We start from the raw sequence: 23,558 nt of genomic DNA, 5'->3' as shown, positions 1-23,558 counted from the left end.
GTGTATGTTTATTTGTTTGGATAAATATTTAGCGGCGCGGTCGTGGTATGGATAACTCGCCTGTAGTAGCGCGGGATGCTTTCGGCAATCGGTCTAAATAAAATTGTCACGTGATTTAGCGTTCGAGCACAAACCCAGGAAGGCCGTGGACTGAACTGAATAATGAGTCAATATCGGTTATATTAAAGCCCCATTTAGACGCTTCATGAACTTGCATGCAATATTCGATACCTACATTGCTAACTGCCGACTGACGACCGGTCTGGCCTAGTGGGTTGACCCTGCCTGTGAAGCAGATGGTCCTGGGTTCATATCCCGGTAAGGGCATTTATTTGTGTGATGAACACAAATATTTTTTTCCGAGTCATGGGTGTTTTCTAGGTATATAAGTATGTATTTATCTATATGTATAAGTATGGATATCGTCTGGCACCCATAGTACAAGCTTTGCTTAGTTTGGGGCTAGGTTGATCGGTGTAAGATGTCCCCTAATATGAAGAAAAAAAAAAAAAAAAACTACCGAATAAGCAGTCGATCGACCAAATACAGCAACGTAACGATAATCGCATGCAAGTTCTTCAAAGAAGCCGAACTACTGTACCAGACTTTGGTCTCGGGTGTCACATAACGCATAGGGCATAGACGATAAAATGGCACCCTTTGTATCCGTATTAGTATGTACCTACGCAGCGAATATTGGAGACTAAGGACTAACAAATAACCTTTTGTATGCTACTGTAAAATGTTGGTCGTTCAGAACAGAACTTAATATTGACATGCATGCTTAAGTTGAATGTAGGGATGACGTAGGTGCCTAGCCAAGGTGCCAATCGTTTGCGCCGTACCGAACGAAACACTAATATCTCTCTGTCGCACTAATATTTGCACATCGCAAACGATTGGCATCTTGGCTAGGCCCTCTGATCAGTGCTAAAGCGCCCCGCGCTGCGCAGCTCCGAGAGGCCGCGTCGCCTCGCGTGTGTAAGGTACGTGTAGAACACATAACACCAGCGAGTTATCAAACGTTTGATACGATTTTTATACGCCAAGGTGCTGGTAGAAGTAAATCATTCATGACTCGACAATCCGGATTGTCTCCATGCACGACGCACGAAAACGGGCAGCTGATGCCTTCATCCTAGCTACGCACTGTACTAAGCATCATCAAGTAATGTACCTTAATAATTATAAAGATAGACTGAGTAACATGTATCTGATGTTCCAGAATTATATAGATAGACGACCCGGACTAGGGACGCACTGCATCTCAATGTAAATCGAATACTGGTTTTGTTCGCAAACAGGATATAAAAATTGCATTTGGTGAATCGGAGTAAAAAATATTTATTTTTCCAACGGAATGCTACAACATATCTTTAAAGTCGTACGGTTCCTTTATAACGCGTAAAATCAAAAACAAGTTACTGTAAAAGAAATATGTGACATTTTCAACCAAAAGGTACCACATTGTCGCTTGTCAATAAGGTTGATTTTCAATTGAAGCTATATGGAAATAGCGCCTTATAGACAACCGACAGTAAGTACCCTTTTGATTGAGAATGGCACATATAATTGTTTGCCATATAGTTTAAAATTGCGCAGCTAGCTGCTTAACCCAGCGATAATAAACACATGTGCACTCTAAAGACTACTAATTAGATTTATTAACACGCTTTTCGATTACGCGCGTTGTAATGGTATCGTACTTATATTTTAAATCGCCGTCCTTTCACGTAACTTACATATCGCAGTAGACGTCTTCTTTCATACTATGTGGCAACCAAAATGTTTCAGTCCAATTAACTTATATGCTATAAAAATATTCGTAATCAGAATTCATAGCGATGACAACATTATCAACCTTATGTAGCATGTCGAGCATTTAAATGTTACTACCTACTTAAGGCATTGCTACCTTCTTAAAAAAAAAAAAAATGTACATACCATGTGCCAACACATAACTGAAAATTTGTAAACCGTATTCCAGACAATAAGGTCAGTTAACTGAGTCGATCATCAAATAAAAAACACGATGTAAAAAAATTGCACACAAGTTAGTTGGACACGAAATTGCCTCAGTCCTGTATCATACTAGACAATTCGCTATTATTTTTTAATCAATGTGTCATTCAATGTAAACTTCCTTATGAAATGTATGGAGCATTATGAACTTCCATGTTTTATAGTAATTAATAAACTCTTATTATAGTTGTTACTCTGGAGCCACGCCACTGTTGATTCTTGTATTTGTAAATATTTTATTTTCTGTTTTTATTCTAAATTAAAAACCCTTGTGAAATACGTGTGAAATAAAAAAAACTTGTAATATATTGAACTTATTTAGTTTTATTTATCACAATTTGCACAGCATTTTATTACAGTTTGTTGATATCACAGAATATTAGGTAGGTAAGAAGGTAGCCAGTCTGCGCCTCTAGGGTTAAAAAATTCTACTATGGTGACTATGAGGTGTCTATGTAGTTGTACTTTCGGACGGAAGACTAAATCACAATATGTTTTCTAGGTTAATAATATATTTTCCCAATTTTTTTTACTAAAAAGCAGCATATCTAAAAGGAACTTGGCATTACCGCGTATTTTTTACTAGCTTTTGCGTGGAGTTAGTAATTTAGGTAGCTTATTTTTTATCCAATCTGCTTTTTATCGATTCCCCATACAAACTTCCACCACCCTTTTCACCCCCATAAAAATGATGATTTGTGGGATAAAAACTACCCTATGTCTTTCCCCGGGACTCGTCTTTATACCACATTTCAACAATCGGTTCCGCGGTTTAAGCGTGAAGAGGTAACAGACGGACACACTTTGGCATTTATAATATTAGTATGGATTCGTTTGGTAGTAAGATGCAGGACGATACACCTCTACTCAATAAGTTAGCTAGGCTTCAGTTTAGAGTTGGATTGATTGTCTAAGCCTCATGTGCGAGTACTGGCTGGTCGTTGCCTCGCACGAACAGCATCGGCGGCATGTCCCGGCTCAGCATCTCCAGCCACGCCATGTACAGCGGCGCCGGTAGGCCCTGAAATACCCATCAATTTGATATCTACTTGAAAAGTCCAATATACGCACGCAATATAAGGGACACAGCTTGGCTACTGGTTTTTTACTTAGGTATACTACCTAATTCGTTTGGTTAAGGCTTTTAATCCTTACCACAAGCAGAATATAAAAATCAAATGTATAAAAACCATCTGTCAATCGCAGGTGTACTCCCATTTGTCCAAGTCGGGCACAGATAGGAATAGGCACCTCATGAAAATCATTCCCATTTGTCCCCGCCTCATGTCACGTGGGGCGGGGACAAATGGGAATACAAGGTAATCACAAACTAGATGTAACCAAGATATTTTAACAACAACAACAACACGTACAAGCAATTTTTTAGGGCTCCGTACCTCAAAAGGAAAAAAATATATATTTTGACACTCAAGGCATAGAGTAACTTATACTAGAGCGTTACTGTCATAGTAAATTTTGTAACCCCAGTCAATTCACTGCCATCTGTCGACACACTTTAAAACTAAAAATGAAGATTTATAAAAATACGATATTTGAATATTTAAATATAGATAAATGTTTTTTTTTATTTGCATTAATTATTTTTATGATTTTGACCCATGTTCTTTCACCGATATGCGTTAAAATTGTTAAATAACAAACGAAACCGTCAACGCCATCTATACGACTGTAGGCCAAAACTAGTAGCGCCCTCTGAACGAGAATCAAATTTTCTTGATTTTCGAGGCACGTTTTTTCCTTAGACTGTATCTATCTATTACGGAGTTATATCTATCTTTGCTCAAGGGAATCAAAATTTATAGGGTACTTTCCTTTGACCTAGAACTATGAAACTTGGCAAGACGTCTTATAGTACTACAAGTACAGGGAAAAATCTGAAAACTGTACATGTGTAAAAAAAAAAGTGTGTTTGTGTAAATTTGTACGGAACCCTCGGTGGGCGAGTCCTACTCGCACTTGTCCGGTTTTTATCTGTTACTCACTTCCCTAGGCACGGGCAGGTTCATGACGATGAAGTTGGATTTTCCCGAGTTCTCGAGCAGCAGTTCGCGCAGGCGCAGCTGTCGGCTTGTTTTTGCTTCCCATCTTCTCAAATCAGCCTCGCTTACCAAACAGTCTAGAACAAAACTTCAATATATTAATTAGCTTAAACTACATACACATACATACTACACTATGTACATACATATATATATATATATAAATATAATCAACTTCAATATATTTACTTATCCCTCGATTTCATTGATAGTCATACTTGTTATGAACAAAATGCTGCACTTCATGATAAAAGCAAGCCGCTCTGCACAGTGATAGTAGGGACCAAACTGAGCGATTTGACCCGCAGCAGCGGCAGTTTCACTCCTTAGGAACAGAGATGGCGCCACTTCTTTAAAAAATATTTCAAAAAATTCTACAAGCTAAACCAATGAACCGATTTAAATCTTTAATATCTCAAATGAAAGCGCATTATATACATTACTTTTAAAAAAATACTCAAAAAATATATACTCAATACTTTTGATAAAAACGGGAATTTTAAGTTTGTTTTTTTTTACTCGATTGATAGTTTTTACTTGATTTCTCAAAAAAATTGTATGGAATATGAATAGTTTAATGCATGTATATATTACTGAATAAATAACAAGTATTATAAAAAAACCCGACACCGTTATCTCTCATACTTCTCGAAATATGAAAGTTTGAATGTGAGTGTAAATTTCTTCAAGATATATTCCAAATAATTCTACAAGCTAAACTGTTCGACCGATTTTAATGTTTAATATCTCAAATAAAAGCTCATTATATATACTACTTATAAAAATATATTTAAAAAACATATACTGAATACTTTTGGCAAAAAACGGCATCTTAAGTTTTTTTTCTTACTCGATTGATAGTTTTTACTTGATTTCATATAAAAAAATATGGAACATGAATAGTTTAATAAATATATATATATATAATACTGAGTATATAAAAGTATTACAAAAAAACCCGACATCGATACCATTCATTCTTCGCGAAATATTTAAGTTCAATTATGCACATTCTTACAAATAAATTCTTTAAAACAAATCTTCAACCGCATTAAGTGCACTGATTTTAATATGAAATGTGTCATATGAAAAGAAATCACCCAATTTATTTTAATAAATAAAAAAATTTATAAATAAAAACTGAATAAAGTTTTTTCCTGTTGCTGAATTACAAAAAAATATAACAAATCTAAAATTAGGAATTATTTTTATTTAAAGTGACTACATTTGTAAACAAAAAACTTAAATGTCCTCTTCGGGTTCACCGGTAGATGTAGAACTGAAAAAAAAGTCGTTTTGAGAAGTACTCGTACCATTTCAATACTACAAAATCACCGATCATACATGAACTGGTTGCTGTAGATTACTGTTGGATAATTTTTGTGCCTGTACTGTAGATTTACTGTTGAATTATTTTTGTGCCTAGTTGATTACCATTAAACCTATAATTTTGTGCCAGACCTGTAATCAGTGGTCAGCATGAAAAATAACTCTGGATTGAAAATTACATTAACTTACTTTTGATTTGTACAGCCACCTTTGCATGATTTACACTGGGCTGTGCATGGTAAGCTGACGCGACGACACTCACAACGCATAGTTTCGCAGCCAGATTTGCAGCCACAATGGTCCAAGAGGCTTATTTGCGACCAAATCGCTGTAACTGCCGACCATTCCGGAGTCCAACTCTCTTTTTCCTCAGTCCATCCCCAAGAAGATGGACATGGTATGGAAACTTCTGGTTTCATAGCGTTTCCCCAGATATGGCCCGCTTGGTAAGCCGCTCGAAGTGCATGTTTATAGAGAGCAGCTGATGTAGGTGGCAGGCTTGGCACAAGCTTGTTTTTTGAAGCAAACAAATATTTGTGAACTTCGTTTACGTTTATGTGTTCCGTTTGGCCAAACAATAACACAAATCTAGGGTAACTTTATACTAAAATTAAAATATGTAGTTACACACCTGACAACTGACAAAATCAAAAACTTAAAAGTTGACATACTCCTATTTTCCCGTCTTTTTATAGTGGCCAGAGAAAGGCAGCTTGATCTGAACGAATTCTTCCAGTACGAAAACCAAATTTGTCCACCTTCGTTGTCAGTTAATGGAGGGCGTCGTTCAGGGAACAAATCTGATTTGGCCGAGAAATTAGAACCTGCCAACCCTGCCACCTACATCAGCTGCTCTCTATAAACATGCACTTCGAGCAGCTTACCAAGAGGGCTATATATGGGGAAACGCTCTGAAACCAGAAGTTTCCATACCATGTACATCTTTTGGGGGATGGACTGAGGAAAAAGAGAGTTGGACTCCGGAATGGTCGGCAGTTACCGCGATTTGGTCTCAATTAAGCCTCTTGGACCATTGTGGCTGCAAATTTGGCTGCGAAACTATGCATTGTGGGTGTCGTCGCGGCAGCTGGCCATGCACAGCCCAGTGTAAATCATGCAAATGTGGCTGTACAAATCAAAAGTAAGTTAATGTAATTTTCAATCCAGGGTTATTTTGCATGCTGACCACTAATTATAGGTCTGGCACAAAATTATAGGTTTAATGGTTATCAACTAGGCACAAAAATAATTCAACAGTAATCTACAGCCACCAGTTCATGTATGATCAGTGATTTTGTAGTATTGGAATGGTACGAGTACTTCAAAACGACTTTTCTTTTTCAGTTTTACATCTACCGGTGAACCATATAATTTGACATCACCTAATAATAATTAGGTGCCCGTTTATTTTTGTATTTAATACACTGACAATTATCTGACAATTATCGGATTCAATTCGGCTTATATGTATAAAAACTACTAAATTGACCTACTTTTATATTATACACATAGATTTAAGATTAGATCCTAAGTATGCATGTAATATTGCTATGCCCCCACGGGGTCCATGTGGAACTACCAAGAACTTGTAATACCTATAAAACCATGGTTGCAATAAATAAATATGAACCCGAAGAGGACATTTAAGTTTTTTGTTTACAAATGTAGTCACTTTAAATAAAAATAATTCCTAATTTTAGATTTGTTATATTTTTTTTGTAATTCACCACCAGGAAAAAACTTTATTCAGTTTTTATTGATAAATTTTTTATTTATTAAAACAAATTGGGTGATTTCTTTTCATATGACACATTTCATATTAAAATCAGTGCACTTAATGCGGTTGAAGATTTCTTTTAAAGGATTTATTTGTAAGAACGTGCATAATTGAACTTAAATATTTCGTGAAGAATGAAAGGTATCGGTGTCGGGTTTTTTTGTAATACTTTTATATACACAGTACTATATATATATTTATTAAACTATTCATGTTCCATAATATTTTTTTTAAGAAATCAAGTAAAAACTATCAATCGAGTAAGAAAAAAAACTTAAGATGCCGTTTTTTGCCAAAAGGGTTCAGTATATGTTTTATGAGTATTTTTTATAAGTAATGTATATAATGAGCTTTTATTTGAGATATTAAACATTGAAATCGGTCAAATAGTTAAGCTTGTAGAAGTTTTTTAAATATATTTTGAATAAATTTACACTCACATTCAAACTTTTATATTTCGTGAAGTATGAGAGGTATCGGTGTCGGTTTTTTTTTATAATACTTGTTATTTATTCAGTAATATATACATGCATTAAGCTATTCATGTTCCATACATTTTTTTTGAGAAACCAAGTAAAAACTATCAATCGAGTAAAAAAAAAAACTTAAGATGCCGTTTTTTGTCGAAAGTAATCAGTATATATTTTTTGAGTATTTTTTTAAAAGTAATTTATATAATAAGCTTTCATTTGAGATATTAAACATTTAAATCGGTTCATTGGTTTAGCCTGTAGAATTTTTTGAAATATTTTTTAAAGAAGTGGCGCCATCTCTGTTCCTAAGGGGTGAAACTTGCGCTGCTGCGGGTCAAATCACTCAGTTTGGTCGCTACTAGCACTGTGCAAAGCGGCTTGCTTTTATCATGAAGTGCAGCATCCGGGCAAAAAATGGCCATAACAAGTATGACTATGAATGTAAATGAAGATTGTAATAAAGAGCGAATCAAAGTATCTGTTAGGTCGCGGACTAAACGCACGCGACAGGCGGTGCGGGCAGCGGGGCGATCGACGCCGCCGCCGCCGCCGTCCAGAACTGATCGAGCCACTCGAACGGTGAATATGTAATTTTTTCCTTTTATTTCTTAATTTGTAATATAGCTCGCAGACCTATCTGCTTGGTACACAATTAGTCTATGTTGTAGGGTGACTGCTACAGTTACTGGCCACTATACATAGTAATTGGCCACTCCTAACAAATCAGAAAGAAACAAGCCAATAGAAGTCTTATTGTTATGACTGGCCAATTACTATACAGAACTATAGCAGTCACCCAACCTTTAATTGGCGCGTGCCTGTGTATGAGCGAGTGGAACAGGTCCCAGGTGGCGGGCGCCGGCGTGTCGCCCACGCCGCTCAGGAGAGTCAGAGATGTGTAGGTGATGCGGAACTTCGCCAGGAGACTCTTTAACCTGTGGACATGAACTTCACAGCATTAATATCATCAATGCGTACGAAATCTACGTCGGTGGGTTTTTAGCCGTTGTGTACGAATTACAAATACAAAATCAGTTAAACCAAGCTAAGTTAGCAGCGATTTTGATGCCCAGACGGTGCAAGTGTTATTTTAAACGTCAAACTTCTATGAGATTATAACGATTCAATAACACTTATACCGCTTGGGCTATCAAAATCGCTGCCAACTTAGCTTGGTCTAACTCTACCTATTTTTCCATTATGTTTTTACACTCTACATGTTATCTTTCGACAATGTTATCAATGACGATAGGCGGGCACGCGTTTCATTCCCAAACGTATGATCGAGCGAGTGCATGCAAGTTTTGTCCTACCCATATTATTAATATGTACCTGGACTTGCGTTCATAAAATATAAGGACCAAACTCTCACGAGTTCTTTCTTAGTTCTTACTGGTTCTCGGCGTCGGCTCTGTCGCGGGTGTGGCGGGCGAGCGCGAGGATACGCAGTTGGACCGGCGCGTGCGCCCCGCGGGTCGCGATGATGTACGGCAGCAGGATATTCAGCCCGCCGTCGTCATATAACCACCACGCGTCCAAATTTCCCTACAAATAAACAAACATGCATCGTATCCTATCCAGTCCGACTCAGCTAGTTAGCTTGCAGAGTTCTGCACAGACTGAAGTGACAAAGTGTGTGTGTGGAAATAACACGCTAGGTACACATAAACTTTATTAATGTTGATTAGGTTAATAAGAATGGTGAGCGCGATCGTTGGATAGTCCAGTTAATAAATTATGCATTAACAATACATTAACTGCAGTTATAAATATTGTGCACTAATTTTGATGTTACAGTATTCCTCTTTATTTATGGTAGATATTAGTATATAGGTACCCGCAAGTACTTCGGCAGCCAGTTCGGCCGACTTGGTTACGGCCGTAATGATCAATTGAACATTTCCTAAATTATTGAACTTGCAGTAAGACTCACGTGTTGAATTTGCATGGGTTTATAGGGTCCGGAAGCAGACAGCAGCGTCTGGTAACTCTCTGCTTCAAGGATCTTGAATGAGTCGCTTGGGGCCTTCAGATCCTTACCATGTGTCGATTCTCTTCTTACTGAATTAAAGACAGGGCTACACTGCTCAAGTGCACATACTGCACATCACTGGATATTAAAGACAGGGCTACACTGCTCAAGTGCACATACTGCACATCACTGGATATTAAAGGTTTCTACATGCCAGAAAAATATCTCACACTATATTACTTAATTCCAATAGTTAATATAAAATGACGCGAATTAAATCTATCTCGTTAGTTATTAGCAATAACCAAAACTCACTCACGGGCCAAAGTATTCTAGTTAGGTATTTGAAATAAGGTAAGTAGGTAGTAAATGTAAATAAACACTAGAAAGATTCGTAAACTTTAAAAGTAGATAAATACGTACTTGTTTCATCTGTTAGCGGCAATGTATCGACAAAGGAGAAGTCCGAGTCCTGGTACAGGAGCTGTTGGATTTCCCTCATGCTGGGCCGCATAAGAGACGTTGAACTGGTTGGTAGAAGCTGCACGCTGTCGCTAGCGCGGTGCTCGGGCGCCGTGCGGAGGATCGGCACGCCAAGCTTATGCTCGAAGGCTAGCCTGCAAGTATTATAAGTCAAGTTACTACTTAATATAATTTGTTTGCACGTTACGAATGTTACGAATAAGAATTCCAGTTGTACATAATATATATTGAAGGTTTTGAAATTTCAACAATAGGAGTCAAGCTCTGAGGCTCGAAGTAACTTACCGCACAACCCTGACATAGACCTCCGTGTTGCTTGCCTGCGCCCAATCGTACTTATACCCGAGCAACACGATGTTGGGCGCGAGGCCTCCAAGCCCTGAGGCCTGCAGCAGCGCTCGGACTCCGGCGTCGAATCTGCTGCCGTCCACCAGCGTGACGAACCCGCGTATGTTCATTGAGCGCAGCCATCGGTAGGATGACGCGATGCGAGCTTCACGATCCGCCGAGGATAGCCCGTACTGTTATAATAGAGTCATTGGGAAAAGTATGTACTTAGGGTTGATAATTTAAGTTCATGTCTTTTGTAATTGATTTACAAGTATAGACAAATTACAAAACCAGATGTTACCCGACTAGCGAGTTTAATTTTGACACGCGTTATGGGATTACAGATACAGATAGGCCCTTATCCAGATAATGCCATAAAATGTATTCATAAACTATGCCATTTATTTTCGATAAATTTTGACTCTCCCACTTTTTAACAATATTTTGACGCATGAATAAACGGACGTTTGACAATCTTGTCAAGAGTGCAATTAGGCGAGCCAAACAAAGCGTGGACATTGTGAAGACTCTTGCGTCACACGATGATGATAATGAGAATACCTCGTGGATATCAGCTAGCAGGCTGAAAGTACCGCCAGTGATGAGGCCGGCTACCTGCATCAACGCCGGCCGTCGTCCCGCCGGCCCAGATAGCACCAGGACTTGTGGGTTATACGACTTCACACTGTGTACACAAAACTTACTCCTTACTGAAGTAACATGAATATTGTAAAAAAATATTTGTTTATAATTGAACTATACTTGATTCAGCTGTCAATAGAGTTAAATATTATAACTGACAATATATAGCTGCGTATGCGGTAAATGGTAAACGGTTTAACTCGATGTGTGAATACAGAAAAGGCAGCGCAACTATAGGATTTGGATGCTTTCTGGGAAACACGCAGAGGATCGTTCCACAAAAAAGAAGCGCGTGTCACGATTTCATTGTATTTTTTTAAATGTCTACGATACAATAAAACTAGTAGATGGGTGTTAGTTAGCGATACAAAACTGAAAAAGTTAGATGAATGAGTTTTCAAATCAGTCATAAGAAAATGATTTCTATGCTTACTCACCTGTGTTTTTGGTTAATTTCCAGCAGCGACTGCACCATGTCAATGTAACGCTGCGCTTCCGTACTGCTGCCCCAGTCTGCGTCTGGAATACATACAGACACACATGACACGCGGTCGGTAACTAGTGGCGAGAAACGAAAAAATCTGTCAATAACATTAACATCCTTATAGAATTCTTATACATAGGCTGTGCTTGTCCGTCATCAACTATTCTCAATAGTTCGTATCGTCATCGTCATTCACAATCTGGATTAGCATTGAAGTCCCATAGTATGACGGAGGCCTAGAGTTGGGACCGTCTATCATATGTTTTACTAAAAATTACGATAAATAAATATCGTCGTACCTGGTTTCCTGTAGTGCACGATCAGGTAGAGCACGAGGAAAACGATCACCGTGATCATGGCCATGGACCAGCTCAGCAGCACCATGATGGCGCAGCACAGCACCGTACCCAGCAGCGACACCCACATGTTGTAAAACTGTAAAGTGTGTAAGGCGCATTCCACGAGAATGTCGCTTACGTAACACCATTCTTCTAATAGGTACTTTTGAAAATGCCGAGAAAGCGATATTAAGGTCTGGTGACCAAATTGGCAGTTTATTCTCGAGCTTTACGGATTTTATTGAGGTAGCTGCCATACAACGCAATAGCGTAACGTATGCTATATTCGCGTGGAATGCCCCTATTTAGTTAGTTGAACCAAAGAGGATATAATATTATAGAGCGGTACTGTCATGGTAAATTTTGTAACCACAATAAATTTACTGCCATCTATCAACACACTATAAAACTAAAAATGAAGATTTATAAAAATACGATAAAATGTATTTAAATATGGATAACATTTTTTTTTATTTGCATTAATTATTTTTATGATTTTGACCCATGTTCTTTCACTGATATGCGTTAAAATTGTTAAATAACACACGAAACCGTCAACGCCCTCTATACGAGAGTAGGCCAAAGGTAGTGGCGCCATCTGATCGAGAATCAAATTTTCGTGATTTTCGAGGCACGTTTTTCCTTAGACTGTATCCATCTATTACGGAGTTATATCTATTTTTGGTTGAACATAATGGGATAACAAAGGGCAAAAATACACCTTGTTCTTTTGTCCCGTGTTCGAGGTTTTAGTTAGTCCTTGTGTCAAAATGCAAACAGTTTAGTAATAGGATTATAATAGCAATATAAGTATGTAGCATTATATAGACCCGTTTAAACGGAATAGGTATATACTTGAAAAGTGGGCCGCCAGCTGATGTGGTGAACGAAGGCCGCGTGGAAGGTACAGAAGTTGATGAGCGCGTACGAGGCCAGGTAGAAGTTGGAGATCAGCGGCGCGATGGTGTTCAGGTCGGCTGGATATTACACTTTGCATTAAAGAGGTTGACAAATTATTGAACAAACATGGGGGTACGATGTTATAGATAGAAGAAGAAATTGCTAGTGATCGCAGTTTCAGTCAGTCGTCAGTACCTGTCAGACATCAGAAGAGTAAATGTTAATGACTTGCTTTTTAAAAGCAGGCTAGAAACGTTATTTCACGATATTTATTACGATATTATATGGCAGTGGCAACGATGATTATCATTGATGTGGTACACTCATTACCACTTTAAAACTTACCGATGAGCAAAAACAGCAGTGACACAAAGAAGGTGAGCACGTATCCTCGATAGGGCTCGCCGTGCTTGCTATAGGGCTTCGAGAAGAAGATAAGGCCAGGGTAGATGCGGTCCACGCCCAGGGCCTGGATCAGCCGCGGGACTGACAGCAGGTTGGTCAGCGCGGTGGACAGAGTCGCCGCCCAGCAGCCCCCGTAGATCAGTGGCGCCCACCAGGACATTAGTTGCATTATCTGAAAGTGTATATAATTAATTAATGATGTTTATAATGTAGCACTAGTCAGTCAGAATGTTATTACACCTACTAACTATGTTACAAATAACACTATAGACCCTACTCTTAGTGTTGTGTTCCTGCCGGTGAGTAAGGTTGCCAGAGCTCAACGAGGGTGCGGAGTGTTAGGGTCGGCAATGCGCGTGTAACACCTCTGGAGTTGCAGGCGTCCATAAGCTACAAAGGCTGCTTACCATCAGGCGGGGCGGATGCTTGTTTGCCACGCTTGTCTCGTGTAATACGTAGTATTAAAAAATACTATATTACACTAGTAAATACGAAAGATTATGCGGTTAGATGCTTAGATATATGTGGCTGAAAAACTTGGCTGCACAGATTTTGACGAGATAAGTTCAACTTTCGCGGATAGAGGCTGGTATTGTTGAGTAAATTACTTCATAGTCGCGGTGCAGCCCATAATCGCACTTAGGTGCGCAGGCGGACAGCGCAGCGTGAGTTAGGTTCTTGACGTCGCCACTGGCGTCGCGTAAGGCTCCTGCACCGCAGAGCAATGCGATTAGCGCGTACGACGACATGGAGATTAATAGCGCCAGTAACGTGCCTTTTGGGATGGCGGAGGCGGGATCCTGCAAAACATCATCATAATTAAACAGGTATGAAATGTTGTCTACAGGAGAAAATTCTAATGGGTTCTGCCTAGGATCTCTAAACTCATTAATCGTATGCTGCTCCCATACAGCAGTTTCCCGGCACTTTGACCATATCTTTGAATTTTTGGGAAGAATGATTAGTTTGGAAAAAAATGAGTTTCCATGTGAAGACTATAAGGCACGTAGGACAGTAATAGGTATGACAATTATAACAGAAGTTCGCTTTGGAGACCAACTTTGACTAAAATTATGGGCTTGACTGTAGTTAATCCCTGCCCAATCAATTTTCAGTACAGTATAGGAGGTGAAGCTATAGAGCGAGTATACTCAGTGAGGGATCTTGGTGTGACCCTGGATTCAAAGTTAACATATGTTCAAAATATCGACGATATTGTGAACCGTGCCTATAAGAACCTGGGGTTCGTGTTTCGCGTCTGTGGTGAATTTGAGGATGTCGGGTGCATCAAAGTAGTATACTATGCCTATGTCCGAAGCGTCCTTGAATACGCTAGCTGCGTTTGGTCTCCCCAGTATATAATTCATAAAGAAAAAATAGAAAATATTCAGCGCTCCTTCTTGCGCCACCTAGGCTTCCGTATTAGGCAATGGGATACCGACTACGAGTCCAGATGTATTCGTCACCGCTTTTTGAGTCTCCAGAATAGAAGAGTATTATTAGACATCACTGCACTATATGATATACTCTCAGGTCGCATTGACAGTCCTTCTTTGCTGTCGGAGATCAATTTCTCAGTGCCATCTATTAGAACTCGTAATTCCGAGCGCTGCTTGTTTAGTCTACCCAGAGTTCATACCAACTATGCTCAAAATTCGCCCATATATCGTATTCTAAAACTTTATAATAAACAATTTAGTAGTATCGACTTGTTCGACTGCACAAAACCAACTTTAAAAAAACGAGTGCAGTCACTGCTACTGAAATCTAAAAATAACGACAATTGACGAAATCTAACTAGGTAAATAATTACACACCTTAATCTTTCCGTCTTCCATTACACACTCAGTCACAGTCACATACACACACAATCACTCAAAACACACACGTACACATGTTATGCAAGCCATATCTAGTTTGTATAGAATGCTTTTTTACTCCCTTCTTTTTTTTTTGTGTTTCCACTTAGTTATTGCATGTTAATTGTACTTTTGTGGACATCTGTTATTGGCTATGTTTTCTGCTCACTATGATTTGTATTAATTTTAGTATTGCTGTTGATGCCCCAAATAAAATAAAATAAAAAATCCATGGCTGATGTCACAGATGTAAAAATAGAATAGCATACCAAAATATGATGTGCTCAAATTATAATCGGCACCTAATTTAGTATAGAAAATTATCAAATTATCCTCAAATCACTACAAAAGTTAGCGCCAGCCTGCACGCCGGTGACGGTGGGGAAGTACATCGCAAACACTGTGAACACGTTGTGGTAAACACATTCGCCGAAGGTACAGTCCGGCATCGCGTTCTGTTTCATCGTGTCCGCAGAAACATTGTCAGACGTTGCAAACAACAGCTACGTTGCTTACATAAACAGAGTATAGCTACCCTCAAGTCCAGGGCCGGATTTAGAGGTGTAGAGGCCCCGGGGCAACACAGGAGTGGAGGCCCCCTGGCCCCAAATTATTTTTCCTATCCTTTCCTAAGTTGTGGGGGACCCTGTTTTGTGGAGGCCCGGGGCAGTTGCCCCGGTTGCCCTCCCCTTAATCCGGCCCTGCTCAAGTCGCCACAAATGTTAGCGCCGGCCTACACGCCAGTGACGGCGGGGAAGTACATCGCGGACACGGTGAACACGTCGTGGTGGACGCCCTCGCTGAGGCGGAAATCTGGCATTGAGTTCTGTTTCATCGTGCCCGCAGAAACATTGTCAGATGCTGCCAACAACAGTTCCGTTACTAGAGATATATAGGTAGAGTATAAGTACCCTCAAGTCGCCACAAATGTTAGCGCCGGCCTGCACGCCAGTGACGGCGGGGAAGTACATCGCGAACACGGTGAACACGTCGTGGTGGACGCCCTCGCTGAGGCGGAAATCAGGCATTGCGTTCTGCTTCATCGTGTCCGCTGAAACATAGTTTATTATGGTTAGAATTAGCATGGTTTGTACCTTTAACATGGAGTTTAACTAAACATATTATAAGCTTGCGTATAAAAGGAAACGAACGTTACTTGATTGATTCTCTTGAACGTTACTTGATAGCTACTTTTAAGGCAATATATACCTTAGCTAATGCCTAATTTCAATCAACCTGCATGCAACAAGAGATAAAAATCACAAACTCCTTCGGAAGGCGATTCCCCCTTACCTGTTTATAAGTTTTTTAATGTATTGTATCACAGAAATATCATTGTATTTATAGGTACATATGAATGCACCGTGAAAAAGCCCTACACACGGAATGTGTAAATTACTTGAGTAACAGAAAAAAAATGTTGGCGATCCCACAATCTTCACCGAGTATACTCGTATAAGCTGTATAAGTTAGAGAGGGATGGCAATGTTGGAATTAGTTAGAATAATATCCAAACGGACAAAAACTCTACTTACCGCTGACTCCTACGAAGCCCCGGGCGATTTCAGAGTTGTTCGCGGGTCCCTTGGCGACACCTATGACGTAGTTGAAAATCGCTAAAACGATCACTGTGATCAAAAAATTCTGAAAGAAAATAGTTACGTTAGGTACGTACAAATATACAATTCTAACAGTATGCAGGTTTGAAAGGAAAATTATCTGCCCAAGTACATATACTACACTTTTTCACTTAATAAATAAATACAATTCATTAAAAATTCGACAAGTCGCTTTGGTGGTTATTAGCCCAACTTTTATTGTGATTCTAACTAATGAACGTATGAATTCCAACCTGAGTTTTTGTCTCCCAGTCCATCCCAACGGCGCAAATGAGGCACATAACCAGCAGAGCGATAGCTCCGACGATCCTCGTGTCGTTGACCCCGTTGTCGAGAATCTTAAGGCCGTGCGCCCTCAGCAGTTCGTTGAGCGAGTCGCAGAAGCCGATGGTGTTCATGCTGGCGGCGACGGCGTTGGCGAACGCGAAGATCACGCCGACGGACGCGCCGAGCTCCGCGCCGAGAGAGCGCGACACGAGGTAGTACACACCTCCTGCAATGTGTCCGTCTTTATCAGTTGTTGGACTTTAAATTAGTTTCTATTTGTGGTGTTCTATCAGGAATGAATTTTCTAGCAATAAGCACAATTGTTACACGGTGTACATATATTTGTGATTTATATAACATTGACTTGTCTAGGCCAACATTTCTTTGCAGTTTAACTTTATCTTGTAAGCAGGCATTTTATTCAAAAGTTTTCAAGCCGCATTCGTTGTATATAGGCATTTTCAACATATTGGACAATATTGGTATTTGTCGATTGGTCTTGATCGACGACCATAAGGGGGCCCACCCATTACCAGTCCGCCGGACGATATCGGCCTGTCAGTTGTTCGGAACTGTCAAATTTTTGTTCTAACTGACAGGCTGATATCGTCCGGCGGACTGGTAATGGGTGGGCCCCTTAAGGCTGCGATAAGTCGATAAATACCAGGAGTTGTAGCACGGTACGCTTATCACCATGCCTGTCACGTTCTAACAAGTACGTGAGTGCGAAAGTGACGGACTTAGTGATAGGGGAAACCATGCTGCGCGGGCAGATGCTTACTGTTAATTACTCATTCAAATTTCTAAGGAATGTAAACTATCCAAGTTGCATAATGGCAGTTATCTACATGTAGGTACCCACTTACGAGAATCATTCGCTGTTATGCTCAACCTAATCAATTTGCTTGTTAAACATATATCAGGACATGTTTATTGTCTTTTTCTTAGTATAAACCACGTCATTTCATGTGTACATGACTTGATGGATGCTTTAGAGGAGATTAGAAAATTATATTCTTCTTTACATACTCGTACCTCAGTCAATGATTTTTTTGTAAAAAAAAATGGTAATTATTCGATGCTCTCGAAACCACAATATGGATGATTGCTGTGGTGAGCACGGTCACGGTGCCAGAATTTAAGATTCATTTTTGGTAATTACCTCCTTTCAGTTGTCCATTCGTGCATATGGCGCTGAGCGAGAGCGTTGTGATGACGCACACGACGCCAGAGACCAGGATAATCGCCATGGTGACCAAGGTGCCGGCTTGGCCTACGATCCAGGAGATGCGGAGGAAGAGCATGACGCCCCAGATGTTCAGCAGGCACGGGATCAGCACGCCCTGAAGAATGGAATGTACCGTAAACTGGGGTTACTTTGAATAGTGGGGTAACATTTACCACTCAATGTGGACGATGGTTCAAATACATGTGCTGCTTTTGGTGCATGGTTCAAATACAGGGAACATTCAAGTCAGATAATGGCTTATTACTATGAATCAGTCCTTTGTTATACCTAAGTAGATTTTTCATGCGGGATATATAAGCGATAATTCTACATGAAAATAGTCAGTCGTGCCTAACTTACAATGATTTAACAGTGAAATTTATTATTTTATTTCTTTACTATTTTGTTCACACAGTAGAAATTTTGGAAATAAAAACTGTGGCACAAACCTGAATCCATCCTAACTTGATTCCTCCGTAAGTAGTCAGCTCAGGAGTGGGTTCCAGCGACACCATGGAACCCTGATGTTCGTCTGGCTACAAAATAATCATTACACCATGAAGAAACAGTTTTTTTTACAAAACCTACTTTTAGGAAATTCCAGACTACTCCCAATATTAAATGAGTCGAAATCTATATTGTTGTCACTATAGGTATGTACCTAAATACTTTAACTTTTAAACAAGTGACATTAACATGACGACATAAAGTTTGTGTACCTATCCTGTAATAAAAAATTGTAGAACTCGGTCCACCTAAAACTCAAAAACCAGGCTCAGATAAAAGGGTCACTAAGCCCAATTTTTGCCCAAAAAAATTAATCCATTTTAGTGAATACTCTATTTTGTTACGAGTGTAACCGTATTCCATTCCATGATAAAAAATGGACATTTTGTTAAAGCTCATCTCTAAAACCAAAAAACTTCCCAAACCTTTATATGGATTAATTTACCAAGGTTATTGAGGCAACTTACTGACTCTCTGCAAGTCAATGTTTGATCCACTGGATAAAAAATGTTATGTATCTTAGAGAACAAGGTCTGCTCTACGCGACACATAAAAATAGTTTGTTACAGACAAAATTTAAAGCTATGCGGTGGAAATTCCCGACGGAGGTGGTAAAAAAGACGTGTGTATTTTTGAGGCACTTCGCTACATCATTTAAAAACACGTAAATACGCAAGAAATTACGAAATCTAATATTCACTATATTTTTTGAATTTCTCATTAGTTTGTCTATTTGATATATAAAATTTGTGTTAATACCTGTTAACTTATAGTTGCTATGTGTAATCAAAGATAGATATAACTCCGTAAGATAGATATAAGTTACTCTATGGTGTAATTTACGTTATCACGGAATTTATGGCTAGACTAGGTATTTATGTATTTATATTTAATTTAATTTAATGGCGGTTTTACGTTGAAAAAACTTACAAACCTTTCAAATGATTCCACAATAAATATTTTAAAACTGAGTATCATCCACTAAGTAAAAATGTATGTAACCTTCACTAGTTCCTCACTTGATGACTATAATCCAAACCTGATGTACATAATTATGTGCAATTAATTATAGGGGAGACCGATGTAAAAATTCTATGTCTTTTATGTCTTTTAAATACATGCATACTTTGCACGTTAAATAAAAGCTTGTAAAATAATCAAGATGGAAACAAAATACGCTAACAGTAGAGGAAAAAAGGCCAAGAAAAAAATAAGCGAAGAGAGTGAACGCACAATCTGTGCCATTATATTGTGCTTATACCTAGTAAATAAGATTTGGGCGTTTCCTAAAATAAATATTGAAAATCTGATTCTTTCAAATCTGGACATTCTTGGGCTCATTCTACTCAGAATAGACAGCATTCTCCATCCTGCCATTCCATTATGGCACGTTTTAGTGGTTTTTTTTTTTCACTTTTTACTTTTACAATTTTCATACAAAGTTAATAGAACAAAAAAATTCAATTCCTTCTAATTCTAACTGCCTACTGAACTTCTAAACAAAAGCGACAAAAAAAGGATTTTTATACCTACAATCAGTCATTTTTTTTAAATCGGCACGTATTTAGTAAAAATATAAGTTTTTTTTTACTAATTGAACTTCCTCAATGTTTTAAGACTTCCTAATAAATTCTTTCGACCTGTCTGTAGGCATCTTACCTGTTTTGATCGCGACCATTTTACTCTAACCCCCTTTGTTACTCTTTCTTCTATCGGGATATCTTGTTTTCTTCTTATCTTTGGCATATAATAGCACGCTGAACTTCTTGAAACTGAAAATATAACAGACATCGTAGACATAGACTGTAGGTAGCCATTTCAAAGAAACTATGTTTGATTAAGGTGTTTCTTTTAGATGACCAAATTATTTATAGGAAAAAAAGAATTATCTTTTACATAGCATAGCTATTACTCAGTAGTTACGTAACCTGGGGGTTTTCAGAAAAAATGGTACCATTTACTTATTTTCGAAAACTTTTGGGTTATTTAGAATCACGAGTACTATTGAATGAGACAAAGAATAAACTGTCCCCAGTTTTTTATACAAATTTTGGGTGTCAGCTTTGTAACGTTCCATACAAAATGTATGTGAAAATGCGTTACAAAACTGTCATTTTTTTGGGGACATATTCTCGAGTCTGAATCTGTCTTAATCTGAGTAGAAATAACCCAAAAGTTGGTGGATTATCGAAAAAAAGTAAATGGTAGTGGTGGTGGTAAGTGACAATGCCCACCTACACGTTACACTCTCTTAATTTTGAGATAGAAAGGCGTAATAGAACTAAACTTTCCTGGAAGAAGAGGACTAGCCAAATGTATATATATATATATATATATGTATATGTAACAGGTATTTAGGAACTTAGCGTACAACATCGAGGTCTTGACCATACCTACCATTACGAGTCGAGTTTTCACGTATTGTATTTTTATCTTGCAGCAGTTTTACTTCCATTTCGCCAACAACTTGGACAAGTTCCGTAGCGAACGCAATACGGTCAACCGTTTCAATTCATTCGAATTAGCCGGTCGTAATTAACGACTACACTTGCGTAGTACACGATACAACTGGCTCGAGGCGACGCCCGGCGGCTTCAGGCGGCTGTCGCCCGTTGTAGCCAGACCCCCCAAGGCATCCTTGTTATGCAGAGTTGATGAGCGTTTTCAGAATACGTGGGGTCTTCTTAAGATGGGTGCGGAACAATCGATCTTGTCAGACCGTCCTAAAGGCACGTGTGCACTACACATCATCGGGAAGTTAGTCCTAAGCTATAGGTAACTGATAATCGGGGTATAAACATTAATACATTATAAGAAGGGATATTTGATACGTGCAATTTTCGCGGAAGAGTTAAAAAAGGATTCTGCTCTTAACTTCATCTAGAATCAGAAATTGCGATTTTGAAGGAAACTACAAAGTTAAGACGAAAGTAGATGACCGCCCCCCCCCGAAGCCGCCTTTCCATACAAACGTAGTCCTCATTTTCCTGTCTGGATATTAATTAACTTTATTGAAAATATTTTTATGCAATTTTATTGGCTAATAAAATATTATATGGTTAGCATGTGATGTACATCAACCATAATAGACTATGCCGTTTAATTTTTAATAAATATTCTCAATTATTTTAATATCCAGGGAGAAAAATGGGGACTACGTTTGTATGGAGAAGCGGTCGTCCCTTTTCCTCTTAACAACTTTTCTTTCCGCGGTAATACTGCTTTTATTTTTTATTTTATTTTCATGCTTTTATAGATTTTTTCCGCAACACAGTATAAAAGTTAACAAAGTTAACATGTTTTATTTTTCTTTTCATGGTGATATTGTTTTTATTACTTACATTTCATTTCTCATGCATTTACTGAAATTTTCCGCAACATAGTATGATAGAGTAAGACCAAGATAACTCTGCAGCGATTTTTTTAGCACAGACGCATGTGTTCATAGAAGTTTGACGTTTAAAAGGACACTTGAATGTCTGTGCTAAAAATCGCTGCAGTTACCTTACTCTGACTCTAAGTAGATTGATCCGCTTTCATTAATAATACTGTTTATGTGCAACACGTGTAAAATCATCTTAATACTGTACGAGGATCGATTATTACCATTAGTTTATCTCGTCGGCCTGTGATATTAAACAACATGTAAATTACAATAAAGTAAGTTATTAAACAATGCTTGCAATTATCGAACCAAACAACACGTGGGTCAGGTACTTATCTGCACATCGTGAATGTTCATCATCACTCCGAGTTTCGAGTCAAGTATTTATTTTTCTACTTTTGTCAAGGTTCTTTATTGTTCGTTTTACGTATTTAAAAGATATAAAGTAATGAGTTAAGATGTCTATTCGAACTGAGTACTTAAAACTTGTTTCACCGTCTGCACTTTGATTATCGGACATGTCGAAATATCGAAATATTTTTAGCTTTATAATTTTTAAGTCTTTTAAAAGTAGATTATTGGTTTTTTATTTCACATTATTATGCTTATTACTATGTTACTCTCGGTGCCTACTCGTAATTCTAGAATACGATGTTTGTTTTGACGCAAAAGACAACATTTTATGACAATAGTCAAACTATGGTGAAAGAGTGAGGAGAAAATTGTAATCGAGACAAAAGCTGCATGGGTTGTAAGACTGTGGAGTTTACTGAAAACCTCTATTTTTACTTTTTAGCACGAACCAAACATTATCCAAACATTTTGATAGCACACGCAGTGCGTTATTTTAAACGTCAAACTTCTATGAAATTATGACGTATATAATAACAATTGCACTGTGTACGCTTACAAAATCGTTGCACTTTTCTCGGTCTAACTCTATTCATATATTATTATACTCTTTGGAGCTAACTGACGCTCAGAGAATATAACCAAACAGAGTAGCCATTAACAGGCGTTCCCCTGCAATTCCCCTGTCGAAAATAGTCGGCCAATGGTCATACACAATGTATGGACTGATGTTTATCTGACATGGCTATTTTGACGTTACGTATACATTTGACGTTCCCCTCCCCCGCAAAAGTTGGCAGACTTTTTTGTACAGCAAATTACAGACAAGGCGTCTCCATTGGTTATATCCTCCAAGCCTGGAACACTCCAAATGCAGTCACCTTTTGTGTTCGAACTTTTATCAATGATAAATTATCATAGAGAAATATAAGTAAAGAAAGAGTGGTCCATACATCAGTTTTCTTACCAAAACGCGAGTTATTTTGTAGTCGACATAGATGTCGCTAGAGCGTCAACTAGCGGAATTTATCAGTCCTGCTAGTTGACAATAGATATCGCGGCGAACGAAAACTAATGCTCAACAGTTTTCAGCTAATATTTTAACCGGATTAACCGGAACTATATTT

The 23,558-nt window shown here is 38.4% G+C and overlaps 1 protein-coding gene across 1 annotated transcript; it reads right to left on the bottom strand.

Annotated features, from left to right (window-relative positions):
• Nucleotides 1-2,586: 2,586 nt before the first annotated feature.
• LOC134749094 (bumetanide-sensitive sodium-(potassium)-chloride cotransporter-like) lies at nucleotides 2,587-18,703 on the bottom strand. The gene is made up of 18 exons (XM_063683997.1): nucleotides 18,638-18,703; nucleotides 18,123-18,303; nucleotides 16,927-17,186; nucleotides 16,610-16,718; nucleotides 15,986-16,125; nucleotides 13,824-14,015; nucleotides 13,156-13,387; nucleotides 12,766-12,887; nucleotides 11,872-12,007; nucleotides 11,526-11,607; nucleotides 11,008-11,131; nucleotides 10,402-10,637; nucleotides 10,057-10,250; nucleotides 9,595-9,722; nucleotides 9,055-9,206; nucleotides 8,463-8,596; nucleotides 4,026-4,159; nucleotides 2,587-3,043 (listed from the first exon to the last, which is right to left on the bottom strand). Exons 1-18 carry the CDS (start codon nucleotides 18,701-18,703, stop codon nucleotides 2,933-2,935), a joined length of 2,733 nt encoding a protein of 910 aa, XP_063540067.1. The 3' UTR covers nucleotides 2,587-2,932.
• Nucleotides 18,704-23,558: the final 4,855 nt, after the last annotated feature.

Source organism: Cydia strobilella, chromosome 17 (genome assembly GCF_947568885.1).
Source record: "Cydia strobilella chromosome 17, ilCydStro3.1, whole genome shotgun sequence".
Taxonomy (NCBI): Eukaryota; Metazoa; Arthropoda; class Insecta; order Lepidoptera; family Tortricidae; genus Cydia; species Cydia strobilella.
This window is presented reverse-complemented; position numbering and strand designations above follow the sequence as displayed.